At 51.8% G+C, this 27,694-nt stretch overlaps 7 protein-coding genes across 7 annotated transcripts; 2 read left to right on the top strand and 5 right to left on the bottom strand.

Moving 5' to 3' along the window:
- Nucleotides 1-3,830: 3,830 nt before the first annotated feature.
- On the bottom strand, nt 3,831-4,495 carry BBK36DRAFT_1136384 (GINS complex, Psf3 component). Its single transcript, XM_024892960.1, has 2 exons — nt 4,425-4,495; nt 3,831-4,365 (listed from the first exon to the last, which is right to left on the bottom strand). The coding sequence occupies exons 1-2, from the start codon at nt 4,464-4,466 to the stop codon at nt 3,868-3,870; spliced, it is 540 nt and encodes a 179-aa protein (XP_024746381.1). The 5' UTR covers nt 4,467-4,495; the 3' UTR covers nt 3,831-3,867.
- A 1,714-nt stretch (nt 4,496-6,209) lies between these two features.
- Nucleotides 6,210-9,149, top strand: BBK36DRAFT_1162363 (hypothetical protein; the record flags this gene model as incomplete). The annotated part of the gene is made up of 6 exons (XM_024894435.1): nt 6,210-6,251; nt 6,336-6,429; nt 6,501-7,216; nt 7,286-7,977; nt 8,052-8,787; nt 8,856-9,149. The coding sequence occupies 6 exons, from the start codon at nt 6,210-6,212 to the stop codon at nt 9,147-9,149; spliced, it is 2,574 nt and encodes an 857-aa protein (XP_024746380.1).
- Nucleotides 9,150-9,675: 526 nt separating this feature from the next.
- BBK36DRAFT_1136383 (Adenylosuccinate lyase) lies at nt 9,676-12,374 on the bottom strand. The gene is made up of 12 exons (XM_024892959.1): nt 11,904-12,374; nt 11,589-11,769; nt 11,485-11,524; nt 11,240-11,328; nt 11,125-11,158; nt 10,983-11,058; nt 10,852-10,871; nt 10,616-10,781; nt 10,411-10,528; nt 10,113-10,298; nt 9,963-10,024; nt 9,676-9,904 (listed from the first exon to the last, which is right to left on the bottom strand). Exons 1-12 carry the CDS (start codon nt 12,234-12,236, stop codon nt 9,689-9,691), a joined length of 1,521 nt encoding a protein of 506 aa, XP_024746379.1. The 5' UTR covers nt 12,237-12,374; the 3' UTR covers nt 9,676-9,688.
- Nucleotides 12,375-13,687: 1,313 nt separating this feature from the next.
- BBK36DRAFT_1144122 (hypothetical protein) lies at nt 13,688-14,146 on the bottom strand (the record flags this gene model as incomplete). The annotated part of the gene is made up of 2 exons (XM_024893649.1): nt 13,688-13,933; nt 13,991-14,146. The coding sequence occupies 2 exons, from the start codon at nt 14,144-14,146 to the stop codon at nt 13,688-13,690; spliced, it is 402 nt and encodes a 133-aa protein (XP_024746378.1).
- A 1,806-nt stretch (nt 14,147-15,952) lies between these two features.
- On the bottom strand, nt 15,953-17,702 carry BBK36DRAFT_1171862 (cytochrome P450; the record flags this gene model as incomplete). Its single annotated transcript, XM_024895635.1, has 5 exons — nt 15,953-16,115; nt 16,174-16,340; nt 16,395-16,709; nt 16,768-17,553; nt 17,628-17,702. The coding sequence occupies 5 exons, from the start codon at nt 17,700-17,702 to the stop codon at nt 15,953-15,955; spliced, it is 1,506 nt and encodes a 501-aa protein (XP_024746377.1).
- A 2,859-nt stretch (nt 17,703-20,561) lies between these two features.
- BBK36DRAFT_1127417 (hypothetical protein) lies at nt 20,562-21,046 on the top strand (the record flags this gene model as incomplete). Its single annotated transcript, XM_024891500.1, has 2 exons — nt 20,562-20,629; nt 20,692-21,046. 2 exons carry the CDS (start codon nt 20,562-20,564, stop codon nt 21,044-21,046), a joined length of 423 nt encoding a protein of 140 aa, XP_024746376.1.
- Nucleotides 21,047-21,365: 319 nt separating this feature from the next.
- On the bottom strand, nt 21,366-27,158 carry BBK36DRAFT_1127295 (hypothetical protein; the record flags this gene model as incomplete). Its single annotated transcript, XM_024891483.1, has 1 exon — nt 21,366-27,158. One exon carries the CDS (start codon nt 27,156-27,158, stop codon nt 21,366-21,368), a length of 5,793 nt encoding a protein of 1,930 aa, XP_024746375.1.
- Between the last annotated feature and the right edge of the window lie 536 nt (nt 27,159-27,694).

The raw sequence follows: 27,694 nt of genomic DNA, 5'->3' as shown, positions 1-27,694 counted from the left end.
CCAGCTCGACGACCGCGACCCGCGGGTCCAGATTTCAGACACAATCTTGATTCTACAGAACTAAACTCTTCGGTATCACCTACTCCCTATTTCTACCTAGAATTCCCTTTTTCTCCCCCTTTTAACATGGAGAATATCTATCTGCATCTCTCCATGAGCCTTGCTCCTGCCGCGCTTGAGGGCGGAGCCAACCCCGTCCCTGCAGCTCTCGCTGTGGGCATGAACACCGGCGGCCTCGGGCGATACTCAGGCGATGACTCCATAACCGGATTTTGTCTTCTTCAGGATGGATTACAACGGGTTGATCGACCCATCTTCCCGGGACCGTAATCCCGTCAACACTGTCGCCACTATCACTATTGCCCGAAATATGGCCACAACCACCACCAGCCTGCCAACACCGGCGGACACCCACAATACTGAGGCGATGACCCAAGCGTCGGCCAGAGTCCGCTCCATCGCATTGCGCCGCAATATGACCCGGCGAAGGCCAAACCTCGTCCGCCTCATCTGAGTAGGGCCCAGACACCTTCATGCCCATCGACCCTGTCCAACAAGGCCAAGAGATCTTGAAGGTGCTTGACCCCGGTAATATCAGCTTTATCCCGGGCGAGGTGGAACACACAATCGTCCCCGGCGAGATGGCTTGGCAAGACTCAAACACAATGGACCAGGTCAAACAAGGCACAGGGACTCTGGACCTGCCTGAGTGGATGGAAAACACACTTGTCCGTATCACCACCTGGCATGATGCCCCACTGCTACTTACATGGCTTTGCTAACAGTTGATTTCGCAGTTTTCCATCGGGCTTGGCAGTGCAGAGATACGCAGCGAACGTTTGCATTTGTGCTGGCACCGGAGCGGCTGTTCATGCTATCACAGCCGACTTCATTCTGATCTACCCCCTTTCTTTGCATATGAAAAAACCTGCCGACCATTTGCAACCGGTGCGACAACGGCCAGGACGACTTCAAATGGAAAGATGGGGTGCGACGGAATGAGAAGGCAAAGCTCAGTCACGATGCCAAAATGCTTTCCATTGTTGGCACGGGGAAGGCTGTCATGGCAAGCAGCGCTGCTCTGCTCTTCTCACCAACACTCTCCGCCACAACTCCATACCATTTCCCGACTTGTGGTACAACATTCGGTCCAGTTTCGGGCCCCATCATCCAGCTCTAGAGGACCTTCTTTCACTGTCACTGCTATCCGAACTGCTCGCTTCGATTCTTGTATTCCGTTTCAATTCGTGAAAGATGCCCTGACATCGACTCCCCATTCACTTGAATCCGCTCGGTATGTACCGTTCCATCATCATTTATTCTTGCCCTTGCTGACATTATATCTAGCAGCCATAGTTTTCAGGCATCGGCGCCTTGACGAAACGGCAATCCATAACCGCATGTCCACCAACGACGCGGATATGAGCAACAGGGGCATTGGAAGTCTCGCCACTACGAACTTGCCCTGGCCGGCAACGCAGCCATGAACGGTAACGTTCCCCCTGAGTCGGCCGTGGGACAGCAGCAAAAACCACAATGGCCGCAACCGCAATGTTTCTCTCAGTGGGCGGCTCTTCGCGGACTTGCAGGATGGTAGCGTTGAGATCACTGCGATGCCGCTCTTGGAATCTCTCTGGGTCTAATTTTATATCTTATTCTCCTTGATCATCTACTTTAATTTCATCATTCTACTCGGTTTCTCCGTCTGTCCACTTCTCATTATCATTCCTCTTCCTTCTCTATTTTCTACTGATAGACTTGGCAAATTGTTTCATGTTCTCCTTTATTTTGCTTTGCTTCTCATCTAGTGGCATAAGTCGGGTCATAGAACTTCAACTCGAATGGAAATTTGAGACGAACCATTGCACTGGGACTGACGAGTGTTGAGAATCGTAAAATGATTGTAGGAGCTCCAGACCACGGTAGAATTAGAGCACATGGGCAGACTACTGTGATCTTGGCAATGCTTCGACAGTTGAACAGAACACTGAGACTTGGGATTTGAGTGCCAAAGTCGTACTACCAGTATGAGTGTATCAATTGTAGGTACTTTATTGATATACCTCTGTGTACAGCCAATGGCCACATCTCTGCAAACACCTGGCCTCTTCTACCAGAGTCGGGAAGGAGAGTACGTCAAATTGATTGGAAGTGTCCTCCTACTCGCCCATCCCATTGTTCCCTCTGTCTCCCCTCTTCTCTCCCCTCTGCTCTCCCCTCTGCTTTCCCCTCTGCTTTCCCCTCTGCTTTCCCCTCTGCTCTCTCACTTACAAGTCCCAACAGTGTAAACCGCATGTCCGAAAAAGGCAAAAGTCAAGGCATCAGCCCTAAAGTCAACTCATCAAGTCATCCAGATGAGGAAGTTGTTAGTGCGCGAGAAATGTCCTCCGTTTAAGGTTTACTTGCCGCCGGACTGACGAGTCCGGAGAGATTAACAAGTCAAGTCAAGGAATTACAAAAGCATAATTCTGCTCCTTCGTGTGGAAGTATCGGAACTTTATTACCTGCCTCTTGGTCTAAGAGGGTGTGTGAGAACATCATCGTGAGTCACTGCTGTTCAGGTTTTATGTGCGCAGTTCAAGCCTCATTTGACTTACGTCGCTTGTTAAGTCTCTCCGGAATGGGTGTAAGTGGCGGATTCGGCGATACTTTGCTCGGAGGCTTTGTATACAGATACTTTGACTCGGAAGTCGCGGAGGTTCTTGTACAGAGATAGCGAGTTCTTCTCGGAGACTTATTGTATCTCCTCGCTTAAGATCAACAAGCTTGTCCGTGGAGACATTTGAAACCTTCCTTGTGATGCTGGTAATGCTTCCCAACATTACGGCGGTGGCTTGTAGAGTCGATGCTCGCTTAGAGTGTGTAGAAGTGTCCGGTATAGGAGCTGTGAAGGAAGAGAGGAGATCGCCGGTTTGCTTGTGATTATTGCTTTTCTTCGAGTTCCATGTTGTCTGCTTACTGAGCTGTACGAAGATGACCTTTGTTGAGAGAATTGTGTTACACAGAAGCCAAAAGGAAGGAAGGGGCTATACCAATGAGCCAAAGATCCTTTCATTGTGCTTTCTGGACCATTCAAGAGCACGTTACAGCTCATGCTGGTCTCTGAAAACTTCAGTCTAGGGCAACAGCTGCTTTGTTTGCAGATGCTCAAGTTTCTGGGTCGTCGGTTAGTTTCCAGAACCTTCCGGTGGTGTATCATTGTTGAGATGATCGGCGAAGTGGCATGTCATTCTGCAGAACCTCAGTTGCTCCATAACTGTGGAAAGGGTGGGGTTACGAGTAACTTGTTCGGCCGGTGGATGAGTGAAGATGACTTGATACTTGGCTTGGGGGAGATGAAGTAGCACTTCTTGATATGAGAGGATTTGGCGTGATGTTCATATGATTACCCTTTAATTTTGCGGCGAACTAAACGTACAGGGATTGGTATATACGAGAATTGTGCGTATTGGAGCCTCGAGTAATAGTGAGATGCATGGCACTGGCGGGGACTTGTATGTGTAAAGCATAAAGAAAAGCTGCAAGATCTCATGAGGAAAAGAGTAGCAAGGGAGCTGCCCAGCTCACTGAGCGAGCATAAGATCATCATGGTTTGTATCCGTAAGTGACGCTTATTGCTGCTCATCCGTCAATACAAGCTTGCGATACTGCCATCAAAACTCGCTGTTGCCATACAAGAGGCTGGCTCTCTTCGTGGCAGCTCAAGTTTGCATATGGTGAGCGAAATACAACTTCATTGACTTGTGAGGGGTTACATGAACAGAAAAAACGCGGAAAAGCAGTGTATCAAGGGAGTTATATATCCTCAACGGCAGTATACTACTCATAATTGCCCGGGGTATCATTTTCATCGAGAGCATTCCCACTTCATGACTTCTTGACATTATCCGTCCACTCCTTCGCTCCCTTAACACCCTCATGTCCTCTCCGAAACAGCTTCCTCTCCCACTCATCCAGGCCCCGCAGAAACTCCTCGCCCTGTCCCCCCAACCCAGTCTCTTCCGCCTTTCTCGCGTGCAGTCCCACGTCCGCTGCCCTGGTGATAAACGTGTTCCGCAGAACAGCACTCAGCTCCTTTTCGTCAAATAAATCCAGCATCCGGACTGCCACGCCGTAGAAGTATGCACTCTGGTCGCGTAGGGCAACGGCGCGGGGATCGGCCTTGAGCGCGGCAAGGACCTGTTCGGACAGGCACGGCGGGAGGCTCAGCGTGAGTGGCGGCGAGGCATCTTGTCCTGCGGAGGCGAGGGCAAACATTTCGGCGAGCCATAGGGGGAGATTCAGGCGGGTGCCTGCTTTGAGGCCGCTGGAGTTGTCGAGATGGCCAAGATATGGCACGTCGAGCTCGAACCGGCAGGGAACTTTCTGCGAGCGTTGGATCAGTCTGGGTCCTGGTTTGGGAGGAAATTGAAGAGACCAGGTACCTCCCCGTCGGTCAGAATGGCGTCAACGTCATAGTAGGACATGGTGCGTCTGCATCGCGGCAATTGGCGGCAGATCTGGAGGGCTTGTCGCTGCGTCTCTGTGCCGGATTGCAGTTGGAGTTGTGGTGGTGATGGCGTCACGCTACACTGCGCCCGGACGCGTTAAGTGGCTGAGGAACAGCACAGTGTGGGATTGGCGGGCCGTGCCCTTGGGTAAGGTACTTTCGCATGGCACCACGTGCCACCGTTCCACTTTGCTGGGATGTGCGCACCACATGTACCGAGCTTCATCGCGCACAGTCGGAAATGAGCGATGCGCACGGTCCATCACTCGCTGGCCAGACCGGAGGCAGTCGGAACTTGACGATGTGAAGGGATTGGATCTCTTTAGATGGACTATGAAAGCATATTACGTTACAAATTCCAGATGGAGAGTTCCTGTGCTCGTCAGGGATGTCATTATCGTGGTCGGATACATTGCCTTGGGTTCGGAGTTGCGGTACGGAGTACACTGATACATGTCTGTTGATGCCCATCATGTAACTGAAAAGACGTGAAAGAAGTGAAGAGGCTGGGGATTGATGGGTGACAACGACTCCTGGGAGTACCACGGTATTCCAATCATTCAGGAGGAACTGACCAACTGAGCTGAAGTGAAGCTACATGCCAGTGGCAGTGCCTGGCTGTCACTCGGGTGAGCTGCCGGAACCAAATGCTTTCTTCAATCACATTCACTACATCACCTAGCAGATACCTTACTGAGAATTACTAGAACCTAAGGTACGTAGTCTGTTGAGGAAATAGGGAAAGATAGGAGCTTGGTTTGACGTGTATCCTCAACAACACCGTGACCCTCCGTTGAGATGGGAAGGGAGAAGTGGACGAATGCTTGATGGAATCATACCCCGGATGGTATCAGCTCTAAATATCCATGCGAAATCTGATTGCAGGGCACTGATACAGCAATACGGATATGAGAACTCACTGGAAACTGCCCATCAAGCAGTTGTTGGTGCAGGGCTCGCACGCGTGAATGCCCACACAGCTTTGGAGTGACTCTCCCCTCACATCTAGAGCTTGACTGGGCTCCTTCCAGATGAGAAAATGTTTCTCACTACTAGGTAGTTATTTGTAGTAATTGAATGCGGAATGCAAATACCTCTTGACAGTGTATAAAGACCCGTTGCCCACCATTGGAGCATCTCGTCTGTGCAGGGTGCATCCGTCCGCTCGTCTCCCTACCGCGTCTCTTCGTCCACATCAGGAAACATGTGTCTCCCATTGCTTAAGAAGCATGCGCAAGAGACTCATTTCTCACATTTGTCTTTTGTTCTCTTCGATATGGAGCTCTCGTCTGTCCGTCCTCACATGGCCTGCTTCCACAGGCATGTCGTCTCATCTGCCACCCCTCGCAACTGGCAGCCAGCTGTAAACATCAAGACGCGTCCAATCCGCCAATAGCGTAGACGCGATCATGAATCATGGCTATGAGATCACTAAGAGAGGTAGGCAAGGCATCCCATTGGCCGCACTCAGGATTTGTTATGATCTTATGTTTACGACTAATGTCAGGTTCTCATCCCGCTTCCATCCGTTGTCGTCTCCTGTCGTATCCTGTCATCTTCTTCTTCTGCCGTCGCCTCGTCTCTTTCTGTCCCTCCCCCGTTTATTTTATGTCTCTTTCAAGTCATCTTTGAGTCAAAGTCTTGTAAGTGAGGTCCCAAAAGGGTTCAAGACTCCCAATTGCCCGTTGCCGCTCACACCAACACAAAAGATCACGTCAAGATGGAACTGCCGACCGTCCAAGTCTGGCGAAAGGCCGCCGCCGTCGACTTGTCACCGTAGAACGGTGCAATCTTCGGCGGCCGCGAACTTGGCAACGGGGAAATCTGCTGTTCGTTGGCGCACCAGTACTGGGGCGACTGGGACAACCAGATTTGTCTGTACCTCGGGCTGCCCCTTGGGGTGACGAATGATGAATTGGGGCATGGCGCGGTATACCGCTGTAGGTGACTCTCAAACTACACATCTGAGACTGATAACGTCTGACACAATTCACTTCTACCTTACCTACAGACAATCCCCAGGCTCTCCGCCTAGAGCCGACCCCCTTCCTCGAGATAAGGCTTCGATTCCCGGCCAGGAAGTTTACGGGTCATGTGATGCCCGTTCCAGAGAGTCTCGGGGACCGATTTTCATTAGCAGAGTTCTCTGCTGTTGAGATCTCGGTCGGAGAGGATGCCGTCGTGGCTGTGGATGGCTTCGGCCTCCCTTTCAATAACCCTGGGCATGAGACTCATGATTGGGTCAACAATGGCTCGACCGTCGCCGGCTCTATGACGTTTGTCAACATTCTTCAGCAGAGGAAGTGGCGTATCATCGTCGAAGAGAAGTTTGCGAAGATGAAGAGGTTGTGGGAACGGTCCATTCAGCAGTGCAGAGACCTGAGGCAAAGGGACCGGGAAGACTGGACGGTGCCAGCCAGTCACGACGTTCCAAGCAATTTCCCGCCTACTCGACGGCATCTTATTTCGGGACAAAATCGCGCCACCATGCATGCCGTCCTGCGAAAGGGACGGGGATTCTTCGACCTGTGGGAGACTCATCAGAACCCTGAATTTCATGGAATGGATGGCTCATCGGAGATGAAATGGACGCTGCCGGCAGCAAATATCCTCCACTCCGATGAGATTATGCTCAAGTGCCTGATGATGGAGATCCCAGCACCAGACAGAGGCCGCTTCGTTCAGTACATGAGCAACTTGCCTCTGGGCTTTGGTATCATAAGCGCTGTAAGCACACGTTCCTCGGGCTTGCTACCTGCAGTTGTTTGTTGCATTAATCTGACTATTTGATCATAGGGCCCTCGTTTCGGAAAGACTGCTGCCATATGCGTCGCGACCTTGTGCCTGGCTGACCGGGTCAACAGCATCTGTGCCACAGCTCCTACCGCCGCCGCCGTCGACCAGCTCGCGATCAAGCTGAATGACTTTGACATGAGCTCTGGAACTCGCCAGCTACACTTCCCGAGACCTAGAGGCCAGGACTTTGTCAATCCAAAGATGATAGTCAGAGGCCATTCATTCACAGACGAGATTGAAGCTTTTCTAGAACTCCTTGAGCGTCCCAATGGCGGCGACAGAATAGTGCTCTTCGATTCCATTGGCAGACCGAGGTGGAAACTGTATCTTTCCGCAACGTACTGGTTGCTCATTGTACTTGGATCACCGGCCGTGCCAGCTATTCCCCTCACTTGCTTCCCACGACTCCAGTCATTCCGTCAGCAGCTGATGAGCCATCCTGACTCTGCGGTATTGGTTGATGTGGCGACGGGCCGGCTGTCCTGGGCCGAGTATGCCAATATGGGACATATCTCCAGAACCATCGACTTTCTCGCCCTCAAGCTCCTCAACCTCATCATCCTCGCTGATGTCGTCTGCATCACGCCGAATCTGTCCAGAGAGCGTGCTTACCACTGGTGGCTGATCACATGTGCCGGCGGGATTGCTGTCGACGACGCACACAGCATGACTCGTTCCGACCTCTACTTTATGTGATATGTTTACAAACAAAGTCTTCTGCCTGGTGCTTGGACGTCATGGCTGACGATGACTCTCCTTACTCTAGGGGCAACAACATGATTCCCTGCTTGCTTGCCGGTGACGAAAGACAGTTCCTGCCGACTGGCACCCATAACAATCTCATCAGCAACTCTCCGTTCGACAGGCAGCTCTCAGCACTCGCATTCTACAAGGCCAACTCATGGCCCGTCTACCGCCCTCGCGTCCCCCTCCGCACGGCCCGCGGCATGTTCGACCTCTGCCGCGACATTTTCTACGACGACGCTCCGGCCCTGAACTACTCATCCCTCTGCGACCCCCTGGCTCACTTGCGCCTGAACGGCGTCAAGCTCGAGCGCTGGCTTCAGCAGTGGTACGGCTCAACCACCTCCCATAGGCTCCCTCTCGCCCCCGCGGCTGGTGGTTACCTTCGGCCTGTGTTTGTGAATGTTCGCGCGAGCAAGACCTGGCGCAACTACGCGCCGCGTGCCGTCATGAATCCGAAGCAGTGCGTGCTTGCGCTGCACATGCTTCGTAGGCCTGTCATGTTTGCCAGGGTCGATCCGTGTCAGATACGCATTGTCACGGCCGACGCTGGCAATGTTCACTTCTTGAGGCGACTGATGCTGAGTGTGCCGTGTTATTCTATGCTTCAGGGGATGCCGCCGCCTGCTACTGTTGAGGAGTCTCTGGCTTGTGAAGAGGAGATTGTTTGTGCTATTTTGGGGAGATCGAGGAATTATGGTCCTGGGGCTATGCTTGATGCGAACCGGCTGAATGTGATGCTGTCGCGGCACCAATCGGTAAGTTACGTCGATCAACTTCAATTGGCCTAACGGCAACACAGTACATACTGACTTTGGGGTCAAAGGGCCTCATTATTGTGGGTGACTTTGCAGCTATCAAGTCGGAACGAGTTCAAGAAAATGGTGAAAGAAAGAGAAGGCGAGAGGAAGAAGATGAGCCCGGTTTTGGACGTGAGCTGATTATAGTCAAGGACCGGAAGATTGACCACGAGGAGGCTCTGAAGAAAGTCTACCAGTGGGTGAAGACAAGGGGGCGGTTCATTGACGGGACTTTGCCGCGATCGGGGATGGAGCGCGAAGAGGACGTGTTTTCTGCTTTCACGGGTCCGGGTAGTCATTGGGTTGAAGTGTATTGGTGATGTGTGTTGGTACTGACGTGCACATATGGCTTGTTTGGTGGTATCGTGAGACTCGAGATTACTGTAAGCGCGGACACATATGTTGTACTCTATCTGGACCATATTAGGGGGTCTTTGCGGATTTGATTGTGTGATGGTTTTTAGTTGACATCATACTGGAACGTATATATAGCTGAGATGCTTCTCCCGGGATTAATACGAGGATTGCGATGTGACTTCATACTTCTCATTCACCGATAACAGTGCACGATGTTTATGGCTCGAAGCCATGTACAAACTCTTGAATCAAGACACATTCTGACTAGATTGAGAGAACCAACTGATACATGGATACTGGTCCAACACTGTGTGCCTTCAGTTTGACTCTGGAACAGTAATAAGAGGTAGCGGGGAAGCCTATCCTGTCCATCTCTTCATGGGCATGACAATCATTCTTCACCACTCGATTTTTTTACTTTTCTTTTTACTTACCCAAGCAAAATCCAAAACCACCATTTTCATCGCTTACTTACAATAGAGTCCATTTGCCACTGGCCAGCTCAAACGTTGAGCTGCGCAGTGGTGGAGTGAGCGAGGTACTGAGCGTACGGCGCAAGCGCCTTCTCGACGGGACCGCCGGCACCGCAGTATCTCTCGACAATCTCGACGCTGCGGCCGACGTACAGCTCGGGCTTCATCATGGAGTCAAGCTCGTCCCAGATGGGCCTGAAGAACTCGGTGTTGCGAATGCGCTCGATGAGGTCGTTCGGCTTGCCCTGAATGCCACATGTGATGAGCTACGAGCGCATACAAGTAAGGAACGGGACAACTTACCTCCAATTTGACCACGCTGGCAGCTTCGCGCGAGAGGACTCGAATCTCCTCGTGTGCCCTAACTCGATTAGTAACGACCTTTAGGTTCTCGTGAATCCCACTTACTCTTGTCTTGAAGCGCCCTTGGCCACAAGCTTCATGATGATCTACAGATTATCAGCAAAGAGTCGTCGCTATCGGTGAAGTGGACACTTACAGCCTCAGTGACCATGAACGGCAACTCATCGAGGAATCTGCTACGAATGCGGGCCGGGTAGACAACGAGACCATCGGTAACGTTGTCCAGTCCAATGAGGACGGCCTCGGCGAGGAGGAACATCTCGGGGATATCCATTCCTGTTGCTGTCAGCCGTGCTCTTCCACAGTTGAGCATGCTAAGAAGACCCCGATCTAGTCTGTTTCGGATATCTATTTTTGTCAAACTTCTGGAGAGCAAGACGGCACTTACGTCGAATGGCAGAGTCATCAAGCGTCCTCTCCATCCACTGAGTGGATAGCGTGTTGGCGAAGGAAGCCGGCTTGGCCATGAGCGCACGGGACAAGGAGCAAATTCTCTCGCTTCTCATCTGTACGAGGGAAGGTTAGCGGCATTCGCAGCATAAGAGAGCATACAACTCTGAATACCAAGAGGACCAGGAAAGAAGAAGACTTACCGGGTTGCGCTTGAAGGCCATTGCGGAGGAACCGATTTGACGAGCTTCAATGGGCTCCTCAACCTCCTTGAAATTGCTGAGCAACCTGATATCGTTACCAATCTTGTGGGCGGTGGCTCCGATGCCGGCCACGGCCTGGGCAACGACAAGGTCAACCTTGCGAGTGCTTTCGGTCAATTAGCATGATGCCTATTCTGCAAAATATGCCAACAGCTGGCCTGAGATGAACAACTCACTATGTCTGGGTAGAGATGTCCTAGAGGATGGTTAGCACGCTTTTGCTATGAAAAGGCAGAATGAGAGCGGAAACGCAGCAGCTATGTGATTCTGTAGGAACTGAAGAGAAGATTGGAGCACTGGAACGTACGTAGCATGCGGGGAAGCCAAACTTCTTGCAGAGCAGGACGTTGAGCTGGTCACACTTGGCATGATCGCCTCCGAAACTGTGAGCTCGGTATTAGCGGCGTAATTCCTATCCCCAGTCTGGCATGCGGGACGTATAAGCTTACATCTCCAAGAAGGAGGCCTGGGTGCCAGTAGTGCCTATTCGACATCAGTGACCGATCATGATGGGATCCCTGAAAGCGTGTGCTAATAAGGGCGTGGTGGTGGTTCTCGACGTACCCTGAGCACCTCGGAACTTGAGGTTCTTGCGAACATTCTCAAGGTTCTCCAGGTCGAATGTCAGGTCCTGAAGCCATTGGGACGCTGCTCTTGTTAGACCTAGGTAATAACCGGATAGTTGGCCTTGCAGACTTACAGCGACGTCCAACGGTGATAGGCCTACGAGTAATGTCAGCAATGAGCCCGCATTTGAGAGAAATAGGGTCCAATTGTCTTTCGACAGTAGGAGAAAAGAGTAGGCTTACTGAGCGCTCTGCAGATGGGTGTAGGCCAAAGTCGGCTCCGCTGCAATGCCAGCAGTTAGCAATGCCTTCCAACTCCCTTGAGGTAAGGGGCGTTGCTTCATTACCCTTCCACTGAAGAGAAAAGGCCCTGAGGTTGGCGATGACCTTGGACAGCTTCTTGATCAAGATGTCGAGGGCATCACGCATCATGATGAGCTCGGCATTGTCAGTGACGTAGCACGAAGTGGCTCCGTAGTGAATGACACCAGCAGCAGCCGGGGCAACGAGGCCAAAGGCGTGGACGTGCTGTGCGGAGAGTTAACCGGGTACAGCTTGACATGATCACGAAAGGCTTACAGCCATGACATCCTATGGATCGTCGTGTTAGCATGAGAGCTCATAGGGAGGAGTGAGGCATGGCAATGGCAGCTTGAGCTCACATGACGTCGAATCTTCTCCTCGACACGGGCCGCCTCAAAGTCCTCGTCGGTCACGGTGAGGTGAGCCCTCATCTCGGCCAGGGCCTGGGGCGTAATGACATCGATGCCCAGCTCGTGCTCGGCCTCGGCAAGGCCCAGCCAGAGCCTGCGCCAGATGGAGTGCCTGGACCGCTGGCTGAAGAGCTCCGTCATCTCGGCGCTGCAGTAGCGGCTGGTCAGGGACGTCTGGTAGACATCGTAGGGGCTCTTCTGGGGGCCCTGCAGCTTGAGCTGCTCAATCTGCTTCTGCAGCTCCAGGATCTGGGCCTCGGGGTCGGTGATTTGATCGGCCATCTTGGGCGTCTTTTGCGTTCTCGGTGGTGCGTTGCGGTGCGAGAATTTAAAAATTTGCCGTCACTCAGCTATCGGCGGGCTTGTTAGGAGGTTTAGTGTACTTCAGCTGGTCGTCCGTGCTTACATAACATCCACCCTCAGCCGCGGTCTCAATTGATGCAAAGGAACCTCGAATTGAGTAAATGGGAGTCTTTACACTTCAAAGAAGCTTGTATAATCGCTCCCTGCTGTATGTTCCATTTCCTTTTCCATCTACAATGCCGTTGTAACACTCAGAAGATCAATCATCATCGCACCAGCCACTGCTCCCTCACCAGCCACCCCCACTACAGCATAGATCTTATCTTTATCTTATCCGACCTCAAGATTACCCCGCCATTGCATTCCTCTTCCTCTTAAACGGTTCCTCTTCTCAAGCCTTGTCGGCACCTCTTCTCGAGAGGCACACTTACGACGGGAATAAGCAGATGGAACTGGAAAAGTATGCAAGAGCTGCTTGCATCATGATACGCTTTGCGTCGGAAATTCACTACAAATCTATTGCCTATGTAGTATCGATAGAGAGCCACACCTCGGCTATTAATCTGAATGAACCTGTTCCCCTAGCTCAGCTCAAGAGCCCGACCGACATACTTGAACTATCTAAGATACCTAAACAACTCTCAAACGGCGTCGTGTACAATATATGTATCTTCCTATGGCCAAATGTGAAACCAATTGGACTCGAACTGCGAATGACCATCTGCAATGCTCATAATTACATACTTCACCTAACCTCAAACTTGTCTTTCTGACTTACCCTGCATGTGAATTACAAAATGTGCTATTTCGCTGTGTTCCCAACCATGCATTCAGACGCGGAGACAATATATGATCTTCACATCAAGCACAAACATTTTATACAGAAAATTCCGCAAGTTTTGAGGTGCTCAAAATTACAGTTTATGCTCTGATAGTACCTTAGTATCCTGAGTAATCGCAAAATGAGGATGTGCGATTTCCTCAAGACTGCCGTACAAGGCCCCGCCCTATGTAGTAAGTTCTGAGAATGGACTTGTGCATCAAAACCAACTGCAAGACATACACCGACAGTAGTATTGTCGCTGTCATTTTCCACAAATGCGGCTCTTCGTTGGGCAGGTAGGCGACTTGATATGAGTAATCATACATATACCGTCATCTCACACGTCTCGAATACACTACAATTCAAGGCTGGACTTTGTCTCTAGTCGCAGCTTGACGATTATTGATGGCATGAAGTCTCCAGTGTGTAGAGTCCAAGAAGAATTCATCAAGTTCTCTTCTCTTCTGACTCTGCTATCTGCACTTCCTGAAATGCTCTCCGTCATCGAAACCACATTCTAGACGCACTCTGCTTACCCTCAGGTAGTGTCGGAATTATGACGGCGGAGAATCATATCTGGCAAGGGGCTAATTCCGTATGACCAACGTCAGACTACCCTCTGCCCCTCGCGAATGCCAAAGTACTCTTTCCCAATGACCATGCGGCGGTCGTCCTCGGTGAACTTCTTCTCATCAGGATGCAGCTTTGCTGGCAGCTCGGGGTCTGAGAAAGTTGCCTTCAGGGCGTCCATGTCTGGGAAGATTGTAGTGACGACAGCGTCACAGTCAATGCTATCAATAGCACCGCCAAACTGAGCCCGGATCGTCTCTTTGTTCTCGCTCGTAACGAATTGCTATTGCACATTTGTTAGCCGCTTGTGTGAAGATGAACATCTCCTATAAATACTTACAACGGAGTATTGAATGACGTTATGTCGGGAAAGAATCTCTACGACCATTGGGATGTGAACGCTGGTGTAGTGCTGTTCAAAGTCGTCATCCGACATGCCCTTCTTCTTTGTGACCAAAAAGGTCGCCTTGACACCGGTCGCCCAAGCCGTCGCCATCTTGCTATCACTGATAAACCGACTGAGTCCAAGAGGAAAAGATGAGAGTCAGGATGGTGGAAAGATTTTGAGGCTCTGATAAGTAGGAATTTTATGACGGAAATTTCAATGGTTTTATATCACGCCGCGCGTTGACCATTCTGAGTTTTGTTGTCAGCTATCGGCATCAGCAAACTGGCGGACTTTGTTTGTATTTCCGCCTGATTATGCTTTCCGCTGTGGCAGCCGCTCGGAGGCACTGTGGTTCATCAAGGTATGTCTCAATAATCATATCTCGGGGTCACCATACAGGACTGAACGGCTTTTCGATGTACATGAAGGGGATATTCGAGAGGACAGCACCTGGTTCAAAAGCTAGCTAGCCGTAAGAAAAGCAGACAAATGTCCCAAAGGTCGGCAAGGTCTCTCTCCATCTGCGATTAATACAGTGGATATCAGTCTGCCCGTGATCGATTCCAGGTTCATTGTTCCTATTATAGGAACTGTTTAGGAAACTTTATGAATGCGAATAGGCGATGGTTTCAATATAACGCTGCTCAGTGTACGTGGCCTGCCTGTCTGTAGCCTGCTTGAATGTCTCGGTTCAAAGGCTGTCGTTATTCCGCGTCAAGAACGCCATTAACATGATGCAATAAGTCAGTGTTAAGCAAAGAACCCAGACGAAGAACCGGCCAGCTATATGTTGGGAGTGCAAAACAAAAGGGTTGAGTCTGGGTGAAGCCTCTCGAGCCGACAGACGCCAAGCTTTGAAAGCACTAATCAGCAGGAGAGAAGTTCGAACGCTGGAGGGACAACATCGTATGATTAATCACATGCCAACATGAAATTACCTGTCTATGTCATAACATCATCACGCCCCCCTCTCAAGTGGCCTTATAAGTTACACGCTGGATAGCAATGTTGCAGCAAGTTGGTAGAACATAAAAGCTACATCGTAATATACCGGCTAAGAGTGTATGCACATATTATCCTAACCACGGACGCAATGCTTGGTCAAAGCCAAGCCCATGATACGAGAAAGCTGCAGATGTTTTGCATGTAATACCTATCCAGGTAGGTGGTGCAACCGGAAAAGCTCCGAAAGGGGCTTTCCATGGATCTTGCCTCGGTACGAGGAATAAGAGGGTTCCATCGAACCTCCTCTGCGGTTCAAATAACGTATAATGGGTCGTATTACACTCCCTACCATGCCCGACTTTTCTCCGCCGACACTTCTAATCTCGCGATGCGGATGAGGCCTTTGATCATGGACAGGGGCCGCTAGTGACGGATGTGAAGCAGCCGTCGGCAAAGGATTAACCGAGTCTGGAAGCACGACACCCTGGTCGGCATATTGCATTAGCTCACGGCACTCCATGATCGGAGGGGCTTCTACTACAGTACATGTACGTATCCTATCCTCCACACCGATCACATAAGACCTTGGTCCAGTGATCGTCTTCGTATATCGCCGCGGACTTTGACGATCGTGGCTGCCCAAGAAAATATGTTTATAATAATAGAGTACGGAGACCGGAAGCGGGAGCGGGAGCGGAGGGGACATCGTGATGTCGTGCGGCAATAGCACAGCCGCGGAAGACGGCTTCCTTAGCTTCTTTAATACTCCTAACACTTGTCAAGGGGAGGTTACAGTGACGCAGCTTCGTACTCAATTTCGGTGAAATGTAGAGGTTTTCATTGGTTACAGAATAACAATATACTACAGCTAAAGCAAAAGATCCATCGGTTCCAAACTATTGAATATGATCTAGTACTCCCCTTCTCGCAACGGCCTTGGCATTTTCAACGGTCTTGCACACCATCACACTATTGCATTACCCTCGGCTTGATGTAGACATTCAAGTCAGGCTTCTGCCAGAGCGAAAAGGCATGGTGTCCCTGCATCCAATCCTTACTGTCTGGATGCAGGCTCAGGTCAAAGTTCCACATGATCTTTGCGAGGATCAGGCGCATCTCAGCATAGGCAAGGCTAAGCAAAGGGTTAGTTTATACCTCGGGATGAATATGAGAGTGCGGTAATGACGTACTTCTTTCCGATGCAGTTTCTGGGTCCGAAAGAGAATGGCTGAAGGACATCCTTGGGGTCACTGGAGAATCGGGCATCGCCGAGCCAACGTTCCGGGATGAAAGAATCGGGCAGGGTAAAGTTTGTGTCCAGATGGTACATGGGCCATTGCCAGATGCCGAGGATAGTCTATGTTCTGGGTCAGCAAAAACCCAACAAGGGGCTGAGTATAGAAACACTTACGTTTTCTGGAACGTATTCTCCGCAAATGACATCGCCACCAGGCTGTGCCCTACGCGGGATGGCGCCCGGGACGGGAGGGTACATCCGAAGCGTCTCTTGCAGAACAGCGAGCATGTAGCCCAGTTTGTTAACACTGATGAGGTCAATCTCGGCCTCACTTGTGAAGCTCGATCGTACTTCGTTCTTCACTTTCTCCAAGACTTCAGGATGGGTCAGCAAGAAGAAGGTAACGCCTGACAGAGTGGTTGCCGTTGTCTCCGATCCGGCAATGATCAGAAGGCTTGCATTGTCCCAGAGCTCAGGAAGGGTGAATTTCTACAGTAGAGATGATTAGTTGCGATGGCCGCCGGGAGAGATATTACGAGAAACATACCTGATCACCCTCTCGTTTGGTCATGACTTCCATAAAATCTGGTCGTGGGCTAGGCAGCTCTAGCCTCTTGTTGACCTTTTGCTGGGTAAGCTCAAAGTGCGCCTGGAACCGTTTGCGCTCCTCTTTCGTCAGAATAAGCTGGATAAGCGTTTCTCCAAAGGGGAGGCGACGCAAAGCAGTCGAAATAGAGCTCAGGCGGATTCTGTCGAAGATCAAAGAGACCCAGGGATGATAATCAGAGTTCTCCAGGCAGCCAAAAGGTTCTCCAAAAGCGAGGTCACCGATAACGTCGAAAGTCGTATAGTTATACCACGAGGTCATCTCCACGGGCTTGCTGCCATCGGCACAGTTTTCGCGTAGCTTCCGAATGAGTAGGTCGACGTAGCCTTGAATCAGGGGTTGCTGCTCCATCATCGAGTGAGCCGAGAATCCGTGAGCCAAAGTTCGTCTCATCCGAGTGTGGTTCTCGCGGTCGGCGGCAATGACGCTGTGCTTGTTGGCCTTCCAGAAGACGGGATCCTTGCCATTTTCTCCCTGGCCACGCTTTCGGTGACCCATGATGTCTTGCCAAGCAGTGCCGTCGCTGAATGCCAGTTGGTCGGGGGCAATTCGCACAACGTCTCCATAGGTTTTGTGCAACTCAAGCATTTTCAGGTGGGAATTGCCAGAAAACATCATGCGGACAAAGGGAATCTGAGTTGCAGCCCATAGTCTTGGTCCGGGGTACTTTCGAAGAGGATGGAACCAAATGTTATAGATTGGTATAGAGACAAGATACACCGCCCCCTATTTGCGTCGTATCAGTGACACCGCAGCTTTTTGTCGTTGGGCCGGCGAGAAAGTCAAGAGGGAAAACTTACAAGAATGACGAGCCATAGTGCCACAGCGGCTTCTGGTCGTAGTGAAAAAGTAAGAGCCTCAGGAGACAGGAGCATCGTAACTATCTGCAAGCTTCTCAACTCTGCTAAGAGGCTTGGAACACAGATGTTTTCTCCCTTCAGGGGATCGGATTCTTATATGTCGATCTTCGGCCGCACAGGCCGCAACGGCAAACGGCATACGACAGCCCATCGTGCGGAGTCCGATCTCCGCGGACTCGCCAGCCCCGATGCTGTTGAATATCATGGATCTGCATTACGACCCTCGGTGCTCGCAAGTGTGTATCATATCCCAGAACAACGTCGTATCGTCTTTAACCGGCGGGGGCCTCGGTAGGCGGGGTTGGAACGAGTCGTACAGGTTTTTGGCATGTCTCAAACAATGTCAGATCGGCCGACGGACAAGAGTCCGCTGGGGCGCATGAATTACGGAAATAGTTGGGAATTGCTGATTAAACCCAGTCGTCGAATTGGCTCGCTTGGGAGCAAGTTCCCACAGTTGGCATGTTGTGCAATAATAGAACTGGACAACCCCTGTCTCTGGAAGTTCGATCCGTGTACGGAGTACTACCTCGGGATTTTCGATTTTTTAACTTGGCATCTATAGGACTTCCTGGAGAATGAAAACTGTAATCATAATACTCGGAAGGCCATTCAAAGGTCATTGTCATGGCGGCGAGACATACCGTAGGTCTCCATGGTATGTCGTAGGCAGTGTCGGTGTTTCGGACAGCAAAGCCCTCCGCCAGGCATCGGATGCCGTCAGACCAGACGTCATATTACTACGAGGACAATTATCTAGAGCTCTTGAGCGCTTGAAGTTCGATATAGATGCTCGCACAGGCACAGCATACCGCGATATGGCGACGACAGTTGCTGCGTAAAGCCCCTTCGTTTGTAAACGAATCGGCCCACTTTTCGCCGCGCGGGAACTAAGGGGTATTTTTGCAAGCCACAGCCGCCATTCCGCTGCGCCAAAGGCTGCGAATGCCACCCCCTTTGCATCATCTGATGCCGTTTACAATGCGATGGCGCGGGTTTCGGTATTTTGAGAGGAGATCGGACGCCCGACAGGCCCGGAATGAAGTCTCCGATGTTGTAGCACTTGGTAAAGAGGCGGGTTTCATCGCTGCAGAATCCGACCTCAACAAGATAGTCTCCCTTTAGGATCGGGGGCTGCTGGATCTTTGCAGTGCCGTTCTATCGAGTATTCATATTGTCTTACATACCTACTCAGTAGTAGTACTTCGTAGTTGTATGGAAGGATGCGGTTGTCAAAGAATGTGCGTCGCCTAATTGGGCCACTCAGGTCGGTGATAAGTCTCTTAGTGTGACTTCAGGACAGTGTAGGTTTGCGTTGACTTGACCTTTTTGAACTGGCCTCCTTGCTGACTCCTCGTGCTGTGCGAACCTTCGTGACTGATGAGGTCTATAGTCAAGATACAGTGCGCTCTTCCTTACCTATAGTTGGATATGCTGTCCAATAGGAAGTTGAAATGACTAGTATTAACATAAGGTATCTATCTTTCCATGGAGAATAGTCTTCGGTCGGCTTCAGCGTTCGCAGTGCTCAGAGTGGTAGAAATTCCGAGGCTTCGGGCTCCAGTTGCCTCGCCTCGGCTCAGCCCAGTTGACAAGAACCGCTTTTGTCCTTCTTATTGGCCAGGGCCCATGCCATGAAGCCCCTGGGTGCGAGAATGCCCCTTTTGTCCAAGTAGTATTCCAAAAAGCAATCGCCAATCAGATGGTGGATGCTGGTCAGCCTCCTGGTGCTCTCAATTGAGACCTACATAATGAGATACACTCATTTTGGCAGGGGAAAAAAAGTGATCTTTGGCTACAACGACGTTTCAGCTGAAGAATTGTTCAGGGTCTCTCAATTGCTGCCGTTTCGCTGAATGGACGCAGGATGCAGCGAGCCCATCTGCATGGGCATGACCGTAGATTTCGATGCTTGGTGTACGAAACATCTTCTAGAACTGTTGGAGAGGCCTGACTCGATCAATCTGTGTGAAGAATCCCGTCAGCAGTCGTTTGTCGCCTCCATGCAAACTAACTGCCCCCCCTGCAAATATATGGGCATTCTGATGTGCTCACACCTAATTGGTGGATTTGCCTGTCATCGCTCTGTTTGCTCACGCTTATATATTCGCACCTCAGGCCGTCATTGAACTTTCGTCAATGATTCCATATCACAAACTTTGCAAATATCAAGCTTGAGCGGTAACATTGAAATCACATACAGGGCAATCCTGTTGTTTACCTAAGACGTCAAGTTGCCTATAGCTTCAGCTATGATTGAGAAGACGGCGGAATGCCATTGCTCTAGTTCTCTCTACGCCACCATCGGTACGGACCGTAGCGGTGAATTGGGGTGGAAATGGGTTCCTCTGGCTCCTCTCATCCTTATTCAAGCCACAGCGTTCCCGCGACATTCGCAGCCTTCGCAGCCTTCGCAGCCTTCGCAGACTCTTTCCAGCGTTTACACGTGAAAAGCTTAACATAAGCTCAATTCTCTCGAATGACTCTGTATTCACACGCAATTGGTGGATTTCCTACCACCTCTATATTTTTCCGCCTCATAGACGCGGCTGAGCTATAAGTCTTACTCTGCTTTCTCTGGTGCAGCGCCCACGATCGTAGGGCTTATTCCTGCAACAAAGAGGAGGACTGGGGACGCCCGCACAGCCCACTGGTGGAGATGAGCTGTACAATGAATCCACATGCTCGTTGTCACGAACCGAAGCCCAATTATAGAATTGGCTGATATATACTTGTAAATGCACGATAGAGGTAGGGCTGACTATATAAAGACCACGGAGGCGCCTCTTTAAAGATCTCCTTTTTCTTGATCGTAGGCAGACAACTACACCAAGAAGCAATCCAACCTTGTTACTTACACAACAAACCTCCACAATGTTCCAGCCCACTGCTCTTCTCCTGGCGGCCGTCGCCCTCCTCGTTCCCGGCGCTCTGGCTGGCGAGTACGTTCTCGACACCAAGTAACCTCTCGTCATATCGTCAGAAATGCTAACATATTGTCCAGGGGTGTGCACCTTGCCAACTGTGGCCCCAACGTCGGCTCGCCCATCACCAGTGTCATCGCCTACTACCCCGACGACTCCCAGTCAAACGTCGCACCGCTCTCGCAGAACATCGCCTTTGCTTCAAACCCAGAAGGCGTCGTTACCTGGGAGGGTCAGGCCCACACCGCCAGCTTCGCAACCGGCAACACCTTCACGTCTCACATCAACAGCGGAAGCTTCAGCTTTGGCCAGTATGCGGGAACTGGCAACAACCAGCAGAGGCAATTTGCTTGCTTCCGGGACAACAACAGGCAGCTGTGGCGGTCTACTGATGCGTATGCTTGCTTCAGCATTTACTACTGCCTTGATGCATAGATGGGAGTTCTTGAGTCAATAGTTATAGACGAATTTAATGTCATGATCAAGTCTGTATTGAAAAGAGTTCGAAGGCAGTCACAAACGTATTAATTCAGTCGACAAATTAAGCTGTCATAAGGTAGCTCGCGTTATAAGCTATGAGAAACACGATGGGGGCCTGACCTGATGAACATCCATTCTGTGATTCCAGACATCCCATGCCGTTAAGGTATGGACACAGCCATGAGCAGCTAAGCCAGGGTCAAGTGATTATGTTCCACTGCTAGTATGGGCTTTGCTATACGGACAAGTTCGGTCATCCTTCCCTAAATCCACGTTAAGCATTAGTCAATGGCTCCATCGCCATCGTCCATGGGCTCCATGCACTCTGTATCTCAACACCAATGTCTCTCAGACGGTTGTCCTGGTCCACCCACAGCAGATCGTACACGTTCGCATTCGGACTCTCACCATCCGTTGATCGTAGCACGACCACTTCCATCTTCCTCTCCGTATCATTCTCCTTTGGCGGCGGACAAGTCCGCACCTCTCTCACGACGTCATCTGGAAGCATGCACTCAGTCCACTCCTTCTTGAACCTGTGATCATCAGTCATCCGCGCAGCCCGCAGACGACCCTCCATATCGAACCAGAGAAGATAGATGCCATGTCCACCGTCTCTCGGCTCAGCGCTAACAAGACCCTCCGGTCCAAAGCTGTCCTTGTCCTTTGCAATCACTGTAAGCCGCGAGGCTGTCGGATGAGCCGGGGATGTAGGCCAGGCCGAGCCCTTGGGCGTGACGCAGAACTTGGGCGTCCAGCTCTTGTACCCCAAGAGATCATCGACCAGAGCAGATTTACCCCAGATGCGGCCTTCCTGGCCGTCGACCCAGAAAATGAACAGCTTCCGCTGTCCAGCAAACCTCGTCGAGACGGTGACCGGACCACAGCCGGAGAAGCTGCCGCCGTGGTCGGCAATCCGCGCGTCGTCCGTTGCTTCCAGGATCTCGGTGTCTATAATGGCGCCGGGCTCGGAGACGCTAAAGCCTTCAATGAGTTTTGGCTCGGTGGAATGAAAGAATCTCATCCAGCGGAGGCCGCCGCCCCTGGTTACCCAGAAGAAATGCTGTTGTGAACCGCCTCCCTGGTGTCCGGAGGCGAAGATGGCCTTAGACACGTCAACCGCGACCTCGCCCTCGCCCCGAATACTTTTCGGGATGTGGCCGGCTTGGGAAAACATTGTAATGGGCCACTCGGGTCTGCCTCCCCATGGACCGTCAAGCTCACTGAATGTCATGCGCAGGTCACCCTTCGGTCCCGCCCAGAGCATGTGCAGCAACTGGTCATATGTGCGCGCAACGGCCATCGCCCCGAAGCTGTGGACGATAGGCCATATATACCCCATTCTGTACAAAGAATCTACCAGGGACCAGTCATGATTGGGTGTCTCGTGGACATCCGACACGGTTCGCTCGACTCCTCCAAGTGCGCCGTCCGGTCGGACCCAGGCAATCATATGCTTGGAAAACGAGCTATCCCGGGGGAACATGGCCAACGTGCCCACTGACTTGACTTGTCCCTGGGATTGGCTCAACGTCGCAATCGAACTGAGCGTTGTATCCTCCTGCGGTTTGCGTCGACAACGGATACCGACGATGGAATTGTCGTCTGCGACATACCAGATCTCGCTGGTCTTTGCCCACGTTACGAACTGACTGCGTGGATGTACATGTGGCGCTGTGGAAAGATCGAGAGGAGAAAGGATGGCGAATTGGGCCTTGGTGCTGAGGTGCAGCAATGCAAAGTCATTCAACCGTTCCTCCACAACACCCTTCAATCTCTTGGATTCGATCCTCAGCTGGTGTTTAATGCGGATTAACTTCTCCGGTGCAAAGTCAGATTCCGCGATGTGAACGCCGTGCTCCAAAAAGGCCTTGTCAGCCTCAACATCTGTGTCAAGAGGGAGGCTTATCGTAGGAAGGTCATTCGAGTCGGGCCGCTGGCCAACGTTGAAATGGACCTTGTACGGCTTGTCAGTGCCGCTGATCTCGGGCAGATTCGGAGGCGTCTCCCATGAGGCGTAGATACCTGCATAGGAGAAGGTGAATGTAACCTGTCCAGGATAATCTGGAAGAGATATCTGTGGAAACGTCATGGGCGGCGTCTTCGGCCCCAACCGCCTGCCGGAGGCTGACTCCGCATACAGCTGCACGGTTACCGGGCCTTTGTTTGCCAATTCCTGGAAATTGTAATCATTCTTCTGGTTGTCCGTTGTAACCTGACAAAGATCGCCTGGTGACAGAGAGAATGTCATAGGAATTTTCTCGGTGGCAGTGCGCATCTCTACTTCCCATTTGACCTTGTCGTCTGGCCCTAAGACGGATGAGGTGTGCATAGTGAGGTTCAAGCACACCTTTTCCCTATTGAAGATTTCGAGGTACGACGGCTCGCCTATCTTGAGCATGACACCCCGCTCAACAATGACTTGTCGAGGGTAGGCCACGTTCTGCTCCCACGAAACGTCAAACTGCGTCGCATAAGGGGCCGCGTTGTCAGGCTGGATGACTCTTCCCTGGTGCAGCATAAACGAACCATCAAAGAAGGCGTCCTTCATCCGACCTTTACCAAACCGTGGCTGTGCGGTAATGACGAGCAAGAGACACTTGTTCGGACATGCTTGCAGCCCATCTCCTTTCTTCGCGCCATCTGCCGGGGGGCAAAACAAAGATCCAACAACCAGGCTCGTCTTGTATGACCACAAGCCACTGCCATTGAGCCCCTCCACCTTCGGAAGCACGGGGGCTTCTGCTGTGCCGGGGATGATGAGCAACGGCTTGATCTCGTCGCTGCCGCCGCTTGGAGCTCGTTCTTGAGAAAGCACGACAGGAATGCGAACCTCCAGGCGCTCCGGATACTTTCCCCCAGAGTCAGAATCTTTTGAAGATTGTCTTAGGGCAAATACCAAGTCCGTTGGCCCTCGAAGGGCGACGACGGTGCTGCCACCTTCCCTCCAGTCTGGGCTTGTCTCTTGACGCAAGTCCGGGTCAAAGAGGGAGAAACAAGCGGCCTTACTCGGCCATGGGCACCATGTGGTCTTTTCGGCGTGAGTTATGTGCGGTAAGATAACCATATCAGTGTCTTGGTGATGCAGCCCCTGTGCTGTGATGTTGTGCCTGGGCAGCGTTTCTTCCAAGGCTACAACCATTGTTGTGGCTGCCATGGAGGGAGAAGGATTCGTTGGGAGCGCCACCCACTCAAGGTGTTTAACTGGTGTTCTCTGGCGATGTTGGACCGCTGTCCGGGCCGTCGATACTGATGCCGGCTTTCGGATTCCCGTCGGCAAAGCCTTTGCCCGTGGTTCAGCATCCAGTTGGACTCCCGGCTTTGTCCATCGATTGTCATCATTACTATCATTTCCCGAAGACCAGTCTCCCTTGTCTAAAGAGAGAGTCAGCTGCAGATTCGCAGTACTCAATTGCAGTGCCAGAACCGCTGATGGCACATCGTCTGCTGCCCCTGTCCACTTCCATACTTTGGTCTCGTCTCGCTCGGGTCCGGCCACAGCCGCGACATATTGCTTCGACAGAACATCAGGTCGAATCATTCTCACGTCCCAATCATACGCAGGCTCGCTATCCCTGCCTGATTCACACTTCCTCTCTATGGGTACAAGCATCTGCCGTACCTTTTCCTGCTCGTCTTCGGCCACAGAGGACAGTGTCACCCGCGGAATTGGGCGAAACCAGCCACACAGCATTGTACTTGTGAGCTTTGATCCCGCAGCAAAGCTCTGCTGATGTGACGGCTGCGAAATACGAACCTCCTTGAAGTCGTCATCACCCGGCATACGGTCGAACAAGCAGAGCAAGACATCATCTGCGAGGACTTGCATATAAAGCACCTCACGAATGCCATCGGGAACAGCTTTACCAAACTGTGCCTCCACCTTGAGGTCGGGAAATGCAGTGACGGCTACGCTGCGAAGCAAGAAGCCCCATTTCGGCAACTGCAGCGTTGTCCCCTTTCCAGGACCGTGGGTTCGGACTTCGCCCATGTAGCGGTTCATGCATTTCTTGATGGCTTGTCGAACAATATCGTCGCCGTTGGCAAAGTGGTTCGCCGTGCTGAGCCCACCGTCGATGGCGCAGTCGAGCCACTTGGGGTCGACGCAGAATGTGCGAATCGATTCTCGCGGAAGCATGTCTGGGTCCGGGAGGAGGTTATGCAACGGTACGCCAGCGAGATACAGCTTGTCGACAGTCCAAGCCCGAATCAAGACTGCGTCTGGGTTGATCTCTCTCTGTGGAATAGGGGGGATCTCTGGCTTCGAGTCTGGTTCTGCGGGAGGATAGCCAAAGAAGGCATTTACAACAGCCCTGAGCTCCTCTGCGTAGTCGTCTCCATCCAGGTTCAGCGGCGCGCTCGCAAGCGACAGCCTTGAGACAAGACTATCCTTCCTTTCATCTTCCGTACGAAGCCAGCGTGAATGGCCACCGAGCTGACCCAATGCGCTCAGATCGCTTGCTTTTTCAAGCTGGCTGACCGAGTCATCCAAAGATGCGAATGCCGCCGCCATAGTAAACACACCACTCGCAACGTCCTTATCGTTGCCAGCAGCCTTTGCCTTGAGGGCGTTTCGGGCCTTGAGGCGCTTGACGGCCTCGGCATGAACATGACCACGGAACCGGAGCAGCGCTGCCATGAGCGAGCGATCGGCCATGGCAAGGGCGCGGCCGAGGTGCCATGCGACGTTGTACGATATATCTGCAATGCCCGTCTCGCTGTCGACCAAGACCAGATCTTCCCCTGTAGCTGAGAAGCAGTTGATTGAGTCTCGCGCCGGTGCAACGGGGATGAATGGGCCGCGAACCAGGGACATGGTTTTCTCGCCGGTGGGGAGTGTGTGAGGCTTCATAGTGTAGCCGGCATGAGTTTTCTGCCGTAACCAGTTGGCCATTGGACTTCTCTTTGCCTTTTCGTCACGTTCAGCTTCGTCCAGCTGCTTCTGGTACTCATCCGGTATGTCGATACGTAACGGTCGCACATTATTGCCCAAAGCCGCCATGGTATTTCTGAAATCGACGTGATCATTTGGAACGCACATCCAGTCCCAGCTAAACAATGACACCAATGCTGCATGCTCTGCTTGAGGCTGCAACTCGCTTGTCATTCTGGAGACGCCCTCTAGCGAGATGAGATGAGAAATAACCCGGCGCGGCTTCTCTTCTCCTGGCGGGCCAGTTCTGGGACTGACAACAACCGAGTACTGAGGCTGCGGATCAGGGCCGGCGCCACTGTCACTCATGAGGTCAACCGTGCTGGCCATGAATCCGGCATGAGTTTCTCGTACGTGAGCCATGCGAGAGAATCGAGTCAGGTCGGGTTTGAATGGCGACTCCCCGGCCCTGTTGTAGCTTGCAAAAAGTCGTTGAAATAGAGGCCTAGCCATCAGCAGAACATCAGCTTCATCCCCTGCTGCGTAGTTTTTGTCGTCATCAGATAGGCCAGCATTGCCGCTGAGCGGTGAGACCACTCCTGTGAGGTTCTCCAGATGGCCGGCAGTCGTTGTGATAGTTCCTTGACTGGATGGCCGCGACGCTGCGTCGGTAAAACCAGCAGCATGGCATTTCGCCTCGTCAAGCACAAGCTCATCCTCGGTGAAGCTCAAAACGCACAGCCAGGGCATCCGGTTGTTGTTCATGCCGCAGTTGTCCCATTCTCCCTTGTCATTAACCAGGCGCCGCTCCCAAGGCGCCGTACAGCGACGGAAGACGACGTGGGCCAGAGTTTGGGCGTGGTCACTGTGTCCTGAAGCCGGATAAACGCTGTGAATGTCCACTTGGGGATCCGTCAGCTGGAATCTGGGACTCGACACACGCAGCTGCGTGTCAGGGGAGTTGAGGTCCTTGGAGACGTCTTGGTTGACATTGCTGTCGAAGACTTCGATCTTCTGCGACACGCTCAAGGTGTATTGGCCGACGGCAAGTGGAGGCTCCTGGTAGGACCATACGCGGAGCTGCTCGCGGGAGAGTTGTCTGCCGTCGGGAATGGAGGATGTTGATGTGAGGACACGGTCTGGCGTGCGGTTGAAGAAGGCTGGGTGTAATGTGTTTGCAGAGGCGGACAGCATCTTGCTCCTCCTGCTTCAGTACAGAGAAGAGAGGCGCCTTGTGTGGTGAGTCCAAGAGGAGGTGAACAATGCGACCATGTACAACGACCCATACAACAATGCTCGTAGTTCGATGTCGATTTTCTCCAGGTGAAGCACGTAGGTCGCTCAACTTTCTTTGCCGGAACATTTTGTCACGTTCCATCACAAAAGAGCGTGGCGATAACCACTAGAGGCCAAAAAGCGATCAAGTGGACAGACGAGATTGCATCAAGGACGCGGCGATTCTGCATCAACTGGCCAATGAAAGGGGGCAGAGCAGTCGTTCCAGGCCATTGAGACTGCATGTGCAGCAGAATATTGACGAGTATTGGACTGGGGTACAGAGGCGGCTGTCCAATTTGGGCGGTTCAGCTCTGGTATAAAGCGCCTTCAGCTCCACTGCACACAGTATCAAGGACTGTACGTGATGAAGAAGGCCGATGAAGGTCGTGAAACAAAGACGTTTGAACAAAGCCTGCGTTTACCTTGAAGCTTTGCTTTACAAACAATACTTC

Source organism: Trichoderma citrinoviride (assembly GCF_003025115.1).
Source record: "Trichoderma citrinoviride strain TUCIM 6016 unplaced genomic scaffold BBK36scaffold_14, whole genome shotgun sequence".
NCBI lineage: Eukaryota > Fungi > Ascomycota > Sordariomycetes > Hypocreales > Hypocreaceae > Trichoderma > Trichoderma citrinoviride.
The sequence above is the reverse complement of the archived record's forward strand: the minus strand, read 5'-3'. Positions and strand labels throughout refer to the sequence as shown.